Genomic DNA, 18,882 nt, shown 5'->3' with positions numbered 1-18,882 from the left:
AATAACAAGAAATTTTACACCCTATTGGTGGGATTGCAAATTAGTTCAGGCACTGTGAAGAACAATTTGGAGGGTGCTCAAAAACAAAATACATAAGGAGTCTACCTGCAGCCTTGTGGTGTAAGAAGCCTGTGTCCCATATCAAAATACCTGGGTTTGAGTCCTAGCTCCAGCTCCCCTGACTCCAGTTTCACACCAATGCAGACTTTAGAGGCAATGACAATAGCTCGAATAACTGAGGCCCTGCCATCCACACAGGAAATCTAGACTAGGCTCCCAGCTCCCAGTTTTGGTGCTCGATCTGGCCAGCCCTGACTTTTGAAGGCATTTGGAGAGTGAAACTGCATATAGGAACTCTGTCTAATTCTCAAATAAAAAATAATAAAATAAAAAACAGTGGTGCCCCTCCTGGTTATATATCTGAACGAAATGAAGTCAGCATATCAATAATATGGCTGATTCCCATTTTTATAGCAGCACAATTCAAAATGGATTTTGGAATCAATCTAGGGGTCCACTGACAGATTAATGGACAAAACAAATGTCTCACACACACACACACACACACACACACACACACACAAAATGGGATATTTTCATCATTAAAAAAAGAATGAAATCCTGATGTTTTCAACAAAATAGATGGAACTGCAGGTCATTATATTAGACCACACCCAGCAAGACAAATACTGCATATTCTTTCTCATATGTGGAAATTTTAAAATGTCTATTGGCATTTGGAATAGTGATTAGTAGCAGTTGAAAATGCTAGGGCAAGGGGGAGTGGGTAAAAAGAGACTGGATAACGAGTTCTAAAACGAGTCAGGGGCTGGCACTGTGGCATAGCAAGTAAAGCCACTGCCTGTAGTGCTGGCATCCCATATGGGTGCCAGTTCAAGTCCTGGCTGCTCCAGTTCCAATCCAGCTCTCTGCTATGGCCTGGCAAAGCTGAAGATGCCCCAAATCCTTGGGCCTCTGCACCCAGGTGGGAGACCCGGAGGAAGCTCCTGGCTCCTGGCTTCGGATTGGCACAACTCTGGCCATTGTGACCAACTGGGGAGTGAACCAGAAGATAGAAGACCTCTCTCTCTGCCTCTCCTCCCTCTGTGTAACTTGGACTTTCAAATAAATAAATAAATTTTTAAAAATATGCAAAATAAGTTAAAAAACAAGGAAAATAATTTGTTAGTATTTATTAAAGAGGCAGTTGAAGTAATGGTCATATTTTATAGATGAAAAATTATAACAAATGTTCTACTATTGTAAGATGAATAATTTTTAAAAAGAGTACTTAACATAAATAGGTCTTAATATAAACTTTGCATATACTAGTTTAATCCTCAATATTATGAGAAAAGTACTATCATCATCTTCATTTTACAGATAAGAGAATGTAGGCACAAAGAATTTGATTCAATTTGTGGTTGTGTAGCCAGGAAGTGCTAGAACTTAAGATTTTCAACCCATTAGCCTGGTTCCAGAAACTACATTCTTATCACTGTGTTAGATCAATAATGGGCAATCTAAAATATTTAACTGCCACATCTTTACACTAGACATAGATTGCTCATTCAGACAGCAGCTGGCTGTACAAATGGGATGGCTTCTAGGAAACCAGCTATTTATCAGCCTGCTCAATAAACTGTCTTCAAAAGTAGCCTGCTCCAACAGGAAGTAAATATTTCACCTAGTGGAACTTTAACAACTTGGATCTATCTATGAACAGAAAGAAAAAAGTTATGACATATTCCATGGCAAATAATTTCAAAATTCTTAAAAATAAAATTGTGTTCCTTGTATTGAAAAGCCAACATAATACTTTGATTGGGATGTTTATCTTGGGGATGCAAATTACATTTTAATGAGCAATTTTTAACTCCCATGTTGCTTCATATAAAGAAATAACTAATTAATTATAAACCAAGAAAAGAGAACTTTAATAGATTAGTAAAACAGCTCTACAAATAAGTAATAGATATAAATAGAGATAACATGATCCTTTTTACATACACCATTTCTGTGAACCAAGACAGTAAGTATTTTATGAGAATTTTAAGGACAAGGCAGTAAGTTTAATAACTTTTGTTACTATCGGATTTGTAATCATATGGTCGGGAAAGCTACAGAGATACAGCAGTGTTTGTGTTACAGTATTAAGGCTTTTAAAAAATAATCTACTTCACCAGGAAGGAATGTAAAAGTAGGCAGAAAGAACCAGAAGAACAAATAAAAATGTTTAAAAGGGGTTGCCATGTTAAATAAATGATAATAGCATGTGATCTTGTGTAGCAAAAATACAGAACTATGGTACAAAGAAGTAAGAATGAAGACAGCCAGCCAGACGGAATAAGATCACAAATGACAGCATTAAGTAATGAAATGAGGTTTTAAAAAATAATTATATAATGTAGAAAAATATGAAGGATATGGAAAATGAACTCAAAAAAAGTAGGGATCTTCAGTTTAATCCAAAGGCACCTGCCTATTCTAGTAGGAACAATAAGAACCAAAGCAGGTGTATGCCAATGTGTCCAAAAAATTAATCCAAACTATACTTCTTACCCTTCCCTTTGATAACTGTGTTTTGGTACTGGATCCTTGGTTTCTTTCCCCTTCGCCTAGCCTCTTCATAATGATCACTCAAGCCCTCAGAATGATCATACATTTCAAGTTTACTGACTTTATCCATATCATTTCTGTTAAAGCAACACATACTACAATCTCTGCTTCTACCTACAAACTTACCTTAATGTTCTTAGGATACTGTACTCTACTCAAGCTCCATCTTTTTGGTTTTTCATCTGTACATAGGAATGTGGTAGTAAGGGACATATTGTGGCATAAACCCAATGTCAGAGAACTATTAGTAGGCTATTCTCTACATTCAAAAATCAGAATTTGGAGAAAGACAGAAAACCAATTTGAGTTTCTAATCATGGGTTGGTCTTAGGAGGTAAATGATTTATACATAAGACTTGAAGTTATGTTTATGATCTTCCCTATGTAATAGAAACAAAATTTCCAGAATTACACAGAATGTATGTATGTATGTCAGCAGTGGAGAAAGGGAGCCAGCAATAAAATCAAATGGGCCAGATGAAGAAAAACAGGGAGGAAGGAAGAAAAGTGCACAATCTAGGAAACTTCATACCAGGTGTGGAATCAACTATGGTAAATTTAGGAAGCACTGACATCTCAAAGATTATAGTCCGAAAGAAAGTGAATTAGTAAAAAGAGCACAGACTTAGAAATGTGAGTTGTTATTTGCAACTTCACAAATGTCCATTAAAACTACAAAACCACACAACTGAATTTCTTATGAAAAATACATAGAAGTTGTATTTCAAGGCTGGAAGTAATGTGGGTTGGAACCAACACACCCAATGCACATTTAAAAGCAGAAACAGAAAATTTTAAATAAACTGACAAAATTGTGGAATAGACTTCATCTCCCCAAACTTTGGAAAATGGGTTAAGAAAATTCACCTATATTTCAGAGAAAAGTAAAACTTTCAATAGATATCTGGATTATATCTCTAAAATGTATGATGAGCTATTTATAATAATTAGGATTACTTTTACAATAGGTTTGTTGTATAATAAGGAGCAAATTTAGTCAATTATTCATATCATTCAATTTCCATTTTATTCTGTAAATGAAGGCCAAAAATAGTGCATTATAATTCTCAGAATAGTTACCTATGTTACAATACAAATACACACAAATTATAAAATACAGCTGCATGTGTGTACAAATTTTAAGAATTACATACCTAGAAAATCATCAAAAAGTTCAAAAGGGCTAAGGTCATAAAAAGATTATAAATTGTTCATAGAAACAAGAACTATGAGTCTGAAGAAAGAAAACATTGCCAAACATTAAGACAGTGAATGAACTGTTAGTGGCAAATACAGAAAATTTGAATAAATATGGTTATTCATATAAAGACAAGCAAAGACTGACTTGAGAAAATAGGGTAAAGAACAGTAACTTCAACATCAATTGTCATAAAGAAAAAAGTGATGACGGTCCAATACATTTGGGACAGGAACACGTGCAATATGATTATCTCTATAATTCACGCAGAAATGGGAGCATAGATTTAGGATGGGGAGCGTAGATTTAGGTGCTAACAAAATAAAGGGAAAAAAGAAAATATGAGAAGAATAATTCACTACTAACCTGGTTTAATTTCTTCCAGAGATTGAGAATGGGAGAAAGTTCATTAGACCAGATTTCTCTATCAAATTTGCAACCAGCTGTAACTGATCTTCCCAAGATCCTCAACTGTGAAATAACCTAAATGAAAAAATTAGTAACCATGAATGAAAATAAATACAGAGAGAAATAGCATAAGTACAAAAACAAAAATAAAGGTCAAGTAAATAAAAAAAGCTTACTATAAACAGATTTTAATACTGTTATCTCTGCTCAATTGTCTTCACATTTTACTAATTTAAATAGTTTTTAAAAAAGGAACTTAAATTTGAAGAAAATCATAAAAATTATACACTATAATTACTCATTTGGAAAGCAGCTTCTTTATGTAGAAAGTTCTACTTGTTTATTGTTAAGAAAACTGTCTATTTGCTCATCTCTGAAATCTATATTGCATTTTTCTCATTGAAATTTCATAATTTTAAAATGTTAAAAAAGTACTTAAAATGACAGGAAAGATAGCAGCATAGCAAACACTAGAAAATGGTAAGGGAATTTTAAGTAATTGTTGACTGGTCAAAGTATTTATAAAACTGAGTTCTAATGCTCTATATTAATTTTATGTTTTCATTTTCATGTTTCCTCTACACACAAGGCTTCCAGGAAAGTAATGTAGGTCAGGTAATTTAAACAAGACAAGGAAAATAATTATTTCCTATTTAGGAGTTGCACTTCAAAAACTTCCTTATTATTAGTTTTTTTATCATCAATCTCATCAAACAAACTTTTTTTTCTTTTCTTTTCTTTTTTTTTTTTTTTTTTTTTTTGACAGGCAGAGTGGACAGTGAGAGAGAGAGACAGAGAGAAAGGTCTTCCTTTTGCCGTTGGTTCACCCTCCAATGGCCGCCGCGGCCGGCGCGCTGCGGCCGGCGCACCGCGCTGATCCGATGGCAGGAGCCAGGAGCCAGATGCTTTTCCTGGTCTCCCATGGGGTGCAGGGCCCAAGCACCTGGGCCATCCTCCACTGCACTCCCTGGCCACAGCAGAGAGCTGGCCTGGAAGAGGGGCAACCGGGACAGAATCCGGCGCCCCGACCGGGACTAGAACCCGGTGTGCCGGCGCCGCAAGGCGGAGGATTAGCCTAGTGAGCCGCGGCGCCGGCCCACTTTTTTTTCTAAAATAGCATTTAATTGCTCCCCTTTTAAGAACATTAATTAAGCTTATTTATCATTTGCTGAAAATGATCCAAAAAGATTATTAACTATGCTAGATATAAGATTTGATACTGTGTATGAGTATTTCTGTGTACTCAAATAATAAAACCAGTGTTCTTCATAAAATTTCAAATATTAAAAATGTACTATCTCATTCCTTCTCATATACATAAAACAAATCCAAGAAAGTAGTTTTAGCTAATATTTTAAATTTTACTTTGTTCTTTTTAGAGGTATAGGATATCTTTCCTTTTTAAAATATTGGGCTGCACTTCATACTTTTAGGGTCTTATATTAGTAAAGTTCATAGTAAAATAAGCACCATAAATCATTCAGAATCAATGTAGTACTTAATTGTTAAACATCTCATCCACAATCATATTTTTAAATTCAAGCTATGTTTAGAGCTTTTGATTGATTTAGTCTTTAAAAATTGTGGTGTTTGATTTTTTTCTGATAAATTATTTTCATTTACTCTATCTGAATCTTACAGCAGCATTTAATTTATCAGATTTTGCTGGACTACAAAATATCACTAGTTGGTACTCCAAGGAAGTACCATTTTAGTTTTGGTAATAAAGGTTATCATTCACTCATTTGTGTTTTAAATTTGTCAAACATGAAAGAAAACAAGAATGCAAAGAAGTGCCAAGAGGAAAGAGTGAACATATTTTAACGTGGGTGTGTGTGCATGTGCACACCTCAAAATGTCCATGGAAAAATAAACTTAAACATCATTCCATTTCCCTACATACTTTTGAAGTATTCTAATATTTTTTGAGTTAAATGTATATCACCTAGAAAAATGTCAAATATTTCCATATAGTATGACTGTAATTGTTAATGAGCAGAATAATAAAAATGGAATTTAAATATATATACAAATTTTTGAGGACAGGGCCATAACTTATAATGGGCCATCTTTTATTTTTACAAAACCTACATATATATTTTTATTCATATTTTAAGTAATTTTTTCAATAATACTTCTTTCAAATGGAGTCAAAGGGGATTACAGTAAAAACATTTACATCAATTCTTTGATTTTCAATCCATATTTAATAGCTGACATCATGGCACTAGAATGCTTTGGGCATCTGTAAGAATTACAGGGATGCTTCTACAATACGGTCACTCATTTCACTTGTAAACATTGCAAAAACCAATCATAAACATTTTGGGAATACCCATGCTTCCCCTAAATCAATGGTATGTTTCTATTTCAAGACAACACATTTCATTTGTAATTGTATTTTTCTTTTTCTTTGGATATTGTGAAGCACACATAATATTTTTAGATTTATCAATACTACCAGTGTAATACATCCTCAGAGCACAGGACTGTTTGTTGTGTTCTCCTTTTGATTTATTAACTGTTTCTCTAATCTACTTGCTTTTTCCATTCTAATTTTCTCTTTGGCTGATATCCTCTACGATCGTAGACTATATTTTTATCAGTGACCTTTAGTAAGTCTTTTCAGAAATGTTAGTGAATATAAATGTTCATTCCCATCTTATAGAAGAAAAAATGATTTTCAAAGAAAATTTGGAACACTTTTTGTTGCAAGAGATATGGAAAACTAGGTGTCTGGAGAAATATTCTAAAAAAAGAATATCCCAAAATTATAATGAGCAACACTGTCATCAACAAAAAGAAATTCAAAATTTATGACTGAAATGCTAAAGAAATAAGGAAATTATTAGAGACTAGGAGAGAGGAAAAAACCATAGATATTAAAACATAAGTTAGACTTCCAAAACAAAGAAAATGAGAAGGCTAAAAACATGTTAAACAAGCCTAATCTGAAAGTACAAAATGCTCTGAAACCCGAGGCTTAAAAAAAAAAAAAAGATTTGAAAGTCAGTGTGAGAGATGTAAAAGTAGACAAACACACACACACACACACACACACACACACACACACACGGGGTGGGGGTAGTTTCCACCCAGTGGTTCATTCCCCCAAATGGCCGTAAGGGCTAAAGGTAGGTCAGGATCCAGGAGCTGGAGCCAGGAGCCTAGAACTCCATCTCCCTCTCCAATGTCTCCAATGTGAGCTGCATGGTCACAGGCAGGTGGGCCATCTCCCAGACACATTAGGAGAGAGCTATGTCAGAAGTCCAACAGCCAGGACTCAAAACAGCGCTGATACAGAATGTCAGCAGCAGAAGTGGTGATGTAACTCATTGTGCTATAACACTCACCCCCTAAATTCAAACCTTTGCAAGCAGACACATTACACTATATGTGGAAAATTCAACATATGACCTCATGTGATGGGTCACAGGTAAAATGAAGGTGCACTTAAAAACATTGTGTAAGATAATCTTTAGCTTTGTGTATGAGGTATAAATGAAACATACGAATTTGATGTTTCCACTTGGGTCTCATCTCCAAAATTATCTCATTATGACTAAGAAATATTCCAAAATCAAAAAACAAAAGCTGAAATTCTTTTGGTCCTAAACATTTCCGGATAAGGAATACTCAATGTGTATATACCCAATAAAATGAGGTAGGAACAATTTTTAAAAAGAAATTTTCTGTGAATTTTCAGAACTAGTGATATATAATATTCCCCAGATTCAGAGAGTGCAAAGAATCCCAAGCAAGATAAATTAAATCACCTGGCACAGTAGAAAGAAAATTTCAGAACACCAAAAGAAAAGAAGATTTGAATAAGAGAAACAAGAATTTACTGCAAACAAAAACTGCCAGCTCTTTCCCAACTGTAACAATGAGACAAAACACTGAGAAAAAGATTCTCATACTAAAATTATAATAAACATAGCAAAATACTTTGAGAAAAAATTAAATGAAATTTCAAGGCAAAATTGAGAAAGTACCATTAACATATCTTCAATATGAAGAGCATGCAGTTTATGAGGGAAACATCAGAAAAAGAGTCCTAATGGGTTAAAAAAAAATAAACGCAAATGAAGGACGTGGCCAAAGAATTTATAAATCTAAAAAAAAAAATTGATGCCAAAATACTACAGAAATAAAACACTGAAAAATAATCACATATATATTGGAATGAAATGACCAAGGTTAAAGCATGCTAAATCAACACCTGATTCGGAAGGAAGATATGCAAAAATGTAGGACAGACACTGGGGAAAAAATGCCATAATATAAATTCTCTTAAATAGAAGAAAAACAGAAAATGAATCTAAATGAATAAATACAAAAGAAGGACTCTCTTACCAAAGAAAGTTGCAAAAATAATTAAAATGAATGAAGATAAAATCAAAAGTTGCAGAAACTATGAACAGACTAAACACTCCACCTAAAAACAAGGGCTATTTACATGAGAGACCAGGAAGAGGCACCTGGCTCCTGGCTTCAGATCGATGCAGCTCCAGCCATTGCGGCCATTTGAGGAGTGGACCAATGGTCAGAAGACTTTTCTCTCTGTCTCTCCCTCTCACTGTCTAAAACTCTACCTTTCAAATAAATAAAATCTTAAAAAAAAAAAAAAGAAATATTAATGGATCTAAAGGGAGACACAGACTCTAATACAATAGTAATTGGGGACTTCAATACCCCTTTTTCAGCAATGGACAGATCAACTAGACAGAAAATCAACAGAGAAAGAACAGAGTTAATCGACACTGTGAAACAAATGGAACTAACATATCTATAGAACTTTTCACCCCACAGTTGCAGAATATAAATTCATCTCACTAGTGCATGGAACTTTCTCTAGGATAGACCATATGCTAGGCCATAAAAAACAAGCCTCAACAAAATCAAAAAAACTGAAATCATACCATGCATCTTCTCTGACCACAATGGAATAAGCTGGAAATCAACAACTCAAGAATCTGTAGATCTTACGCAAACATATGGACACTGACCAACATGCTCCTGAATGATCAGTGGGTCATAAAAGAAGAGAAATAAAAATATTTCTGGAAACAAATTAAGATGACAATACATCACACCAAAACTTATGGGATACAGCAAAAGCAGTGTAAGAGGGAAGCTTATAGCAATTGGTGTCTACAAGTAAAAATTGGAAAGGTACAAAATAAATGACCTACCAATACATGCCAGGAACACAGAAAAAGAACAAACCAAACAAAATTGATACAACATTGGTCCAACCAAAAAAAAAAAAAAAAAAAAAAAAGAGAGAGAGAGAGAGAGAGACCTAAATCAATGAAATAAGACATGAAACAGGAAAGGTAACAACAGATATCATAGAAATAAAAATCATAAAGAATTTCTAAAAAAAACTGTATTCCAACAAAATGGGAAACCTAGAAGAAATGGATAGAATCCTAGACACATGCAGTCTACCAAAATTGAGCCAGGAAGACATAGAAAACCTAAACAGACTAATAACCAAGACAGAAATTGTATCAGTAATAAAGACCATCCCAAAAAAGAAACGCCCAGGACCAGATGGCTTCACTGATAAATTCTACCAGACATATAAAAAAGAAATAATTCCAATTCTTCAGAAGCTATTCAAAACAACTGAAAGGAGAGGAATCCTCCCAATCTCCTTCTATGAAGTCTGCAACACCTTAGTTCCTAAACCAGAAAAAGAAAACAGAGAAAGAGAACTATAGACCAATATCCTTGATGAACAAAGATACAAAAATCTTCAATCGAATGCAACAACACACCAGAATGATCATTCACCTGGACCAGGTGAGAGTTATTCCTGGTGTGCAGGGATGGTTCAGTATTCACAAATCAATAAATGTGATACATCATATTAACAAACAGAACAACAAAAACCATTTGGTTATCTCAACAGATGCAAAGCAAGCCTTTGATAAAATACATCATCCTTTCATGATGAAAACCTTAAGCAAATTTTGTATAGAAGGACTATTCCTCAACACAATCAAGGCAATTTATGGCAAACACATGACCAGCATCCTATTGAATGGGGAAAATCTGGAAACATACCCCCTAAAATCTGGAACCAGACAAGGATCCCCACTTTCACCACTGCTATGATATAATCTTGTAAGTTTTAACTAGAACATTAGGCAAGAAAAAGAAATCAAAGGGATACAAATTGGGAAGGAGGAAATCAAGCTATTCCTATTTGTAGATGACATCATTCTATATATAAGGGATCCAAAAGACTCCACTGACAGAGTATTAGAACTAATAGAAGAGTTAGGTCAAGTGGCAGGATATAAAATCAACACACAAAAATCAATAATGATTGTATACACAGACAATGCCATGGCTGAGAAAGAACTTTTAAGATAAGTTTCATTCGGAAAAGCTCCAAAAATATTTAAATACCTTAGACTATATTTAACCAGGATGTCAAAAATTTCTATGATGAAAATTACAAAACACTAAAGAAAGATACATCTAAAAAAGGAAAAATCTTCCATGTTCATGGATTGGAAGAATCAACATCATGAAAATGTCCAAATCAACAAAAGTAGCTTACAAATTCAATGAGATCCCAATCAAAATACCAATGACATTCTTCTCAGGTCTAGAAAAAATGATCCTAAAATTCATATGGCAACACTCGAGACCCCAAATAGCTAAAGCAATCTTATACAACAAAGCTGGAGGAATCACAATACCAGATTCCATGACATTCAACAAGGCAGTTGTAATCAAAACAGTCTGGTACTGGTACAAAAACAGATCAACAGACCAATGTAACAGAATAGAAACTCGAGAAATCAATCCATGCATCGACAACCAACTTATCTTGACAAAGGAAATAAAACCAGTCCCTGGAGCAAGAACAGTTTTATCAACAAATGGTGCTGGGAAACCTGGATCTCTAAATGCAGAAGTATGAAACTAGACCTCTACCTTACACCTTATATAAAAATCCACTCAAAATGGATCAAAGACCTAAATCTACAGCCCAAGACCATCAAATTACTAGGAAACATTGGGGAACTCTGCAAGACATTGGAATAGGCAAAGACTTCTTGGAAAAGAACCCAAAAGTCCAGGCAACCAAAGCCAAAATTGATGAATGGGATTGCATCAAGCTTAGAAGCTCCGGCACTGCAAAGAAACACTCAGCAGAGGCAACTGACAGAATGGGAAAAAATATTGCCTAACTACACAACCGATAAAGGGTTAACATCTAGAACATATAAAGAGCTCAAGAAATTCTACAACAAAATGAACAATCTAGTTAAGAAATGGGCAAATGACTTGAACAGGTATTTTTCCAAGAGTGGAGATTCAAATGGCTAACAGATACAAGAAAAAATGCTCAGGATCACTGGCTATTAGGAAAATGCAAATCAAAACCGCATTGAGGTTTCACCTCTCTCCAGTTAGAATGGCTTTTTTTTTTTAACTTTTATTTAATGAATATAGATTTCCAAAATACGAATTATGGATTACAATGGCTTCCCCCCCATACCGTCCCTCCCACCCACAACCCTCCCCTTTCCCACTCCCTCTCCCCTTCCATTCACATCAAGATTCATTTTCGATTATCTTAATATACAGAAGATCAGCTTAGTATACATTAAGTAAGGATTTCAACAGTTTGCTCCCACACAGAAACATAAAGTGAAAAATAATAGATGATTTTTTTTAAATGATGATGAAATCAGATCAGACCTATTGTCATGTTTAATCCCAGTGAGAGTCAAGTTGGGAGTTGATAATTTCTTTCTTTTCTTTTTTTTTTTTTTTTTACAGAGGATCAGTTTAGTATGCATTAAGTAAAGATTTCAACAGTTTGCACCCCCATAGAAACACAAAGTGAAATATATTGTTTAAGTACTCGTTATAGCATTAAATCTCAATGCACAGCACATTAAGGACAGAGATCCTACATGAGGAGTAAGTGCACAGTGACTCCTGTTGTTGACTTTACCAATTAACACTCCTGTCTATGGCATCAGTAATCTCCCTATGCTCCAGTCATGAGTTTCCAAGGCTATGGAAGCCCTCTGAGTTCTCCAATTCTTATCTTGTTTAGACAAGGTCATAGTCAAAGTGGAGGTTCTCTCCTCCCTTCAGAGAAAGGTACCTCCTTCTTTGAAGACCTGTTCTTTCCACTGAGATCTCACTCACAGAGATCTTTTGCCAGAGTGTCTTGGCTTTCCATGCCTGAAATACTCTCATGGGCTTTTCAGCCAGATCCGAATGCCTTTAGGGCTGATTCTGAGGCCAGAGTGCTATTTAGGACATCTGCCATTCTATGAGTCTGCTGAGTATCTCACTTCCCATGTTGGATCACTCTCCCCTTTATTTATTCTATCGGTTAGTGTTAGCAGGTACTAGACTTGTTTATGTGCTCCCTTTGACTCTTAGCCCTTTCATTATGATCAATTGTGAACTGAAATTGATCATTTGGAATAGTGAGATGGCATTGGTACATGCCACCCTGATGGGATTAAGCATTTCCACTGAGATCTGGGACCAGACAGGGATGTCCACTCTCACCACTGCTATTCAATATAGTTCTGGAGGTTCTAGCCAGAGCTATTAGGCAAGAAAAAGAAATTAAAGGGATACAAATTGGGAAGGAAGAACTCAAACTATCCCTCTTTGCAGATGACATGATTCTTTATTTAGGGGACCCAAAGAACTCTACTAAGAGACTATTGGAACTCATAGAAGATTTTGGCAAAGTAGCAGGATATAAAATCAATGCACAAAAATCAACAGCCTTTGTATACACAGACAATGCCATGGCTGAGGAAGAACTTCTAAGATCAATCCCATTCACAATAGCTACAAAAACAATCAAATACCTAGGAATAAACTTAACCAAGGACGTTAAAGATCTCTACGATGAAAATTACAAAACCTTAAAGAAAGAAATAGAAAAGGATACAAAGAAATGGAAAAATCTTCCATGCTCATGGATTGGAAGAATCAATATCATCAAAATGTCCATTCTCCCAAAAGCAATTTATAAATTCAATGCAATACCAATCAAGATACCGAAGACCTTCTTCTCAGATCTGGAAAAATTGGTGCTGAAATTTATATGGAGGCACAAGAGACCTCGAATAGCTAAAGCAATCTTGTACAATAGAATGGCTCTTATAAAGAAGTCAACAATCAACAAATGCTGTTGAGGATGTTTACAAAAGGTTGCCCCAATCCACTGCTGGTCGGAATGTAAACTAGTGCATCCAATGTGGAAGACAGTATGGAAGATACCAGAGAAATCTGAATATAGACCTATCATAATATCCAGCCATTCTATTCCTGGGAATTTACCCAAACCAAAAGAAATCAGCATCTGAAAGAGTTATCTATACCCCCTATTTATTGCAGCGTAATTCACAATAGCTAAGATATGGAATCAACTCAGATGTCTGTCAACTGTTAACTGGATAAGGAAATTATGGTATATATACACTGTGGAGTACTACTCAGCTGTGGAAAAAAATGACACCCTGTCTTTTGCAACAATTTGGACACAACTGGAAACCATTATATTTAGCGAAATAAGCCAGTCCCAAAAAGGCAACATATTATATGTTTTCCCTGATCCGAGATAACTAATAGAGCACCTAAAATGTAATGCATTGGAGTTAAATGTACATTTTAAGATTCGATGATTGTTTATAACCATTCTTTCTTCCATTGAGGAACAGGGTTTTTTTTTTTTTTTCTTCATACTATTTGTTGAACTCTTTTCTGAGTGTAGAACTAACTATGCAATCATTAAGTAAACTGAAAACAGATCTTTGTAAAAAGAGTGAGAATATGAGAGAGAGGAAGAAGGGCTGGAGTGTGGGCAGCAGGGAGGTAAGGGGTGAAATTTCACTATGTTTCTAAATCTGTATGTATTAAATACATGAAAGTTGTATAACTTAAATAAGATTTCTGAAAAAACAAGGGCTATAAATGTGTATATGTTAATACTCCATATATACATATGTTTAGAGACAAAGACATATGAAATTAAAACAATATGATAGGAAAATCAAAATTTTTTTAGTAAAATAATTTTGTACAAATGCAGAGCTGGACCAAGACGGTGACAGACACTCCAGCAATGGACTACTCATAGAGACATCTAATTGCAAACAAGGCAATGGAGTCAGATGAGAGACCACAGTACCTGGTTTTAGTGTATAAAAGATACATTGAAGAAGTCAGGAAATAAAGAATTACCTGTCTCCTCTCCCCTAAGAACCAAGCAGAACAATGGTGATAAACAGGACATTTGCTTGATAGAGGGAAAGGGAATCAAGTCCAGACTTGAGACTTGAAACCCAGGACTGGACAGAGACCCATGACCCCTGCCTCCAAGCCAGTACTTGCAGTGAGTCTCTGAACCATCCTTAGTCAAGCAGGTAAGGGATTGTCTAAACCATACTTCCCCCAGCCTCATGCAGACAAGGAACAAGACTCTAGTTACAGTTATATAGCAGAGAAGTGAACATAGAACCATGTGTTGGAACTCAGTGCCAGGCACCACAGTGAGACTTAGCATAAAAAGAGGGCAAAGGCCTTTATTACCAGGCCATTGCTTGCAGAAAGAGCTTCTAGATTTGCCTTGGCCTTGAGCAGAGACCTGCCCAAGAGAGGGATCTGATTGGGATCATTACCAGCTGCATATGGAACCAATGCACCCCAACAGATTATGCAGGGAACTGTGCTTATCAAAGGGAATTGTGCTTATCAAACTCAAGTGTGGCCCAGGTTAGTGTCAGCCTGCATGGCCAATGGACTTCTTCTACCATCTTTCCAATGTCAGGCAGATAATAAACAGAAAGATTCTAAGTGCATAGGAGTAGCATGGGAAACTGAGCATGGTGTCTTTTAACCTAACGCATGCAGATACAGCTTTGTAGAGCCACGTGAACTGTAGCCACAGTTGATTTGGCTTTTATCTCAGCCAGTCTCTACTGCTGCAGGCTGCAGTAGTCTCAGGCCACAAGTCTTCCTAACAAGAGACAACCCATAGCAAAATGGGATGTGGTCCTACCCCTATTCTATGGCAGTGTGTGGGAGTGGTGTGGGCTCTTGGTGTCATGTAACATTGCAGCATTTGTGTCCATAAGACTGACCATCCCATTCCTACCCAACCACAGGTGGCACAAAATGGAGACAGCAACTTTCAACTTGAGGGAAGCAAAGGGAGGGACATAGCAAGTCACTACATGAGAGTTTGGGAGTTGTCCCTAAACGCTGAGGCCAAGAGTTAGGCAAACTCCCTCCATGCCTAAATGCATGTTAGTGACTGTGGGGATGGGGTCTAGGATACTTCAGGCCCACAAATAGAATTTCAGAGACAGACTACCCTTTCTTAGACACTCTTGTAAATCATTCTGAACACAAAAGTGACAGATTCGGGGTGCATCCTATGCTAAAACAGTGACAATACACCAAAAATAGACTCATCCCAAACTTGAGCCTAGACTACTATCTAGGATAAAAATAGAAAAAGACTCTAGATTCACAGAAAAATAAGTAGACTACTTAGAAATCCCAAAAGGACAAGAAAAAAGCTAGATCTGAAAATCTGGAATCAAAACCTAATGCTTCAGTTTACAGGCATCATACATAAAGACATCAAACATCAAAAGCTTTAGGAAATAATGTTTTTACCTAATGAACAAAATAAAGAACAAAAGTTAATCACAAAGCAACTAGTATCAGCAAATTTAAGGAGACGGAGCTACAACAAAACAAACAGAACAAACCCTAACACAAATCTAACAGATTGAAGTAAATTTTTTAAAATGAAATCCTTGAGTTGTACAGTACATTGCAAAGAATAAAAATGCAATCGAAAATTTCAATGGCAGAATGGACAGTACAGAGAATTCATTAGCTTGAAGATAAGGTATCTGGAGGAGAATAAAGGAAACAGAATTTAGAAGAATGAAGAAATTTTATGGGAACTATAGAAAAGTATTAAAAGGCAAATATCTAAGTTATTGTGTGTCAAGAGGGTCTTGAGAACACCAAAAAAGCAGAAAACTTGTTCAAATAGATAACAGAAAGTTCCCCAATCCTTCAGAGAGACGTAAGTAGCAATGTGCAGGTAGGTGAAAAGGCACAAGCCATATTTAATTCATTCTCCTCCAAGACATATTCTAACCAAGTTCTCCATGGTTATAGAGAGTATGGTTAATGTGAAAGAGACAAAAAACACATAAAGCTGTCTCAATTCATCTGACTGCATACTTCTAGGAAGAGAACATAGAGCCCAGGAGAGAGTGGCATGTTTTCACAATATTAAAGGAAAAAATATTCCAACCAAGAACGCTGTATCCAGCAAAGCCATCCTGTAGCTATGAAAGAAAAATAAAGACATTCACAAACAAAAACTGAAAATATTTATTACCACCAGACCTGCACTATAAGAAATGTTAAACATTTGGATGGGCATTTGGTCCACTGCTCAAGACCTCAGTTAGGAAACCTCCTTCCAACACTAGAGTACCTGAGTTTGACTTTGGGTTCTGCTCCTGATTCCATCTGCCTACTAATGAACACCCTGGGAGCACAACCAGCCAATACTGATAGATTCAAAGTGAGAATACAATAACTGTAGGGGATATTAAAATCATTTTCACCAATGGAAGTGTGTGTATGTGTCTGTATACTATGCATATATAATATATAAATACATATACATATATAAATACATAAACACACTCAAACAGAAAATCAGCAGAGACAGTAGAGTTAAACTACACTGCAGACCAAGTGTACCCAATAGATATCTACAAAACATTCAACAGCTGTAAAACATTTTTACAGTAAAACATTTTTCTCAATAGCTTAGAAGATATTTTTCAGGACAATATAATAATGCCATAAAAGAACTCTCAAAGTTTAAAAATTGAAACACATTTAGTATATTTTCTAAATATACTGTAAGAAAAGTAATCAATAATAAGAAACTTTAGAAACTATATAATTATATGGACATTTAACTTACTTCTCAGTGACCAATGATTCAAGGAAAAAAATCCAAAAGGGAAGCAAAACATGTCTTTAAACAAATAAAAACAGAAACACAACAAACCCAAACATATGAATTACAGCAAAAGCAGCATTAAGAGGGAAGTTTACAGCAATCAGTAGCTATACAAACTAACCAATCAGCCAACCAACCACACTGGGGCAGGGGTTTGGCCTAGTGGTTAGGTCTCTGGTTGAAATGCCTCCATCCCGTATCAGAATTCCTGGCTTTGAGTACTGTCTGGACTCCTGCATCTTTTTTCCTGCTAATGTGCACAACACATGGGAAGCATGGGATCCAACATGGGATACACAGCAGACTCATAGAATGGCAGATGCCCTAAACATCTCTCTGGCCTCAGAATCAGCCCTTAAGGCATTTGGATCCAGCTAAAAAGACCATGAGAGTTTCTCAGGAGTGGAAAGCCAAGACACTGTGGCAAAAAATAAAAAAACTACCTACATGAAGGATCTCTGTGAGTGAGCTCCCAGTGGAAAGAACAGGCCATCAAAGAAGGAGGTACTTTTCTCTGAAGGGAGGAGAAAACTTCCATTTTGACTATGACCTTGTCTAAATATGATCAGAGCTGGTGAACTCAAAAGGCTTCCTTCCATACCCTTGGCAGCTCATGACAAGAAACTCAGGTGATTATTGATGTCATAAATAAGAGTGTCAATTGTTAAATCAACAACAGGAGTCACTGTACACTTGCTCCCCATGTAGGATCTCTGTCCTTAATGCGTTGTACTATGTGAATTAACGGTAAAACTAGTACTCAAACAGTACTTTATACTTTGTTTCTGTGTGGGTGCAAACTGTTGAAATCTTTACTTAGTATATACAGATAATTGAAAATGAAAAAATAAGAGGAAATTGTAGCAAAAAAACATTAAAAGAAATTGAATAAAAATGAAAAGATATCTGACGTGCATGGATTGGAAGAATTAATATTGTCAAAATGTCAACATTACCCTAAGTGATCTGGAGATTCAATACAATCTCTATGATAACACCAATGAAATTCTTCATAGAAACAGAAAAGAACAATCTGAAATTCCTATGGAACTACATAAGATCTCTAACAACTAAAGACATCTAGAGCATAAAGAAAAAAGCTGGAGGTACCACACTACTGGACTTCAGTGAATACAACAAAGCTAATCAAAAGAGTATGGTACTGGCATAAATGTAGATTCAGTGAATAAAGGAACAGAATAGAGAGCACAAAAATAACTATATATTTACATCCAAGGTCTTTGACAAAGATGTTAATTGCATTATACTCAGTAGAGGAACAGATAATATCTTTAATAAATGGTCCTGGGAAAATTGCATAACATGCAAAAGAATAAAATAGACCCCTTTCATCATATATATATATATATAAAATCAAATCAAAATGAATTAAAGACTTAAAGACTTGAAATTATAAAACCACTTAGAGCATAGGCAAAATTCTTTAGGATGTTGGTTTGGGAAACAAAAGCAAAAACAAATTTGATCACACAAAACCTAACAGCAGAAGAAACAATCAACAGAAAACAGAGACAGCTAACAGAATGGGAAATATATTTGCAAATTATACACCTGAAAAAGAATTAAC

At 35.5% G+C, this 18,882-nt stretch overlaps 1 protein-coding gene across 6 annotated transcripts in view; it reads right to left on the bottom strand.

The window, feature by feature from the left end:
- DYNC2H1 (dynein cytoplasmic 2 heavy chain 1) overlaps window positions 1-18,882 on the bottom strand; it is a 365,259-nt gene that overhangs the window by 77,021 nt on the left and 269,356 nt on the right. For all 6 annotated transcript variants that reach the window (XR_016219689.1, XM_051820199.3, XM_002708539.6 and 3 more), the window contains one exon: window positions 4,184-4,300. Coding sequence is in view for 5 of the 6 variants with exons in the window: in XM_051820199.3 (XP_051676159.3) it covers window positions 4,184-4,300 (117 nt within the window). In the remaining variant the exon portion in view is untranslated. The remainder of the gene's footprint in view (window positions 1-4,183; window positions 4,301-18,882) is intronic.

Source organism: Oryctolagus cuniculus, chromosome 1 (genome assembly GCF_051225735.1).
Source record: "Oryctolagus cuniculus isolate XC-2025 breed Fujian yellow rabbit chromosome 1, ASM5122573v1, whole genome shotgun sequence".
NCBI lineage: Eukaryota > Metazoa > Chordata > Mammalia > Lagomorpha > Leporidae > Oryctolagus > Oryctolagus cuniculus.
The sequence above is the reverse complement of the archived record's forward strand: the minus strand, read 5'-3'. Positions and strand labels throughout refer to the sequence as shown.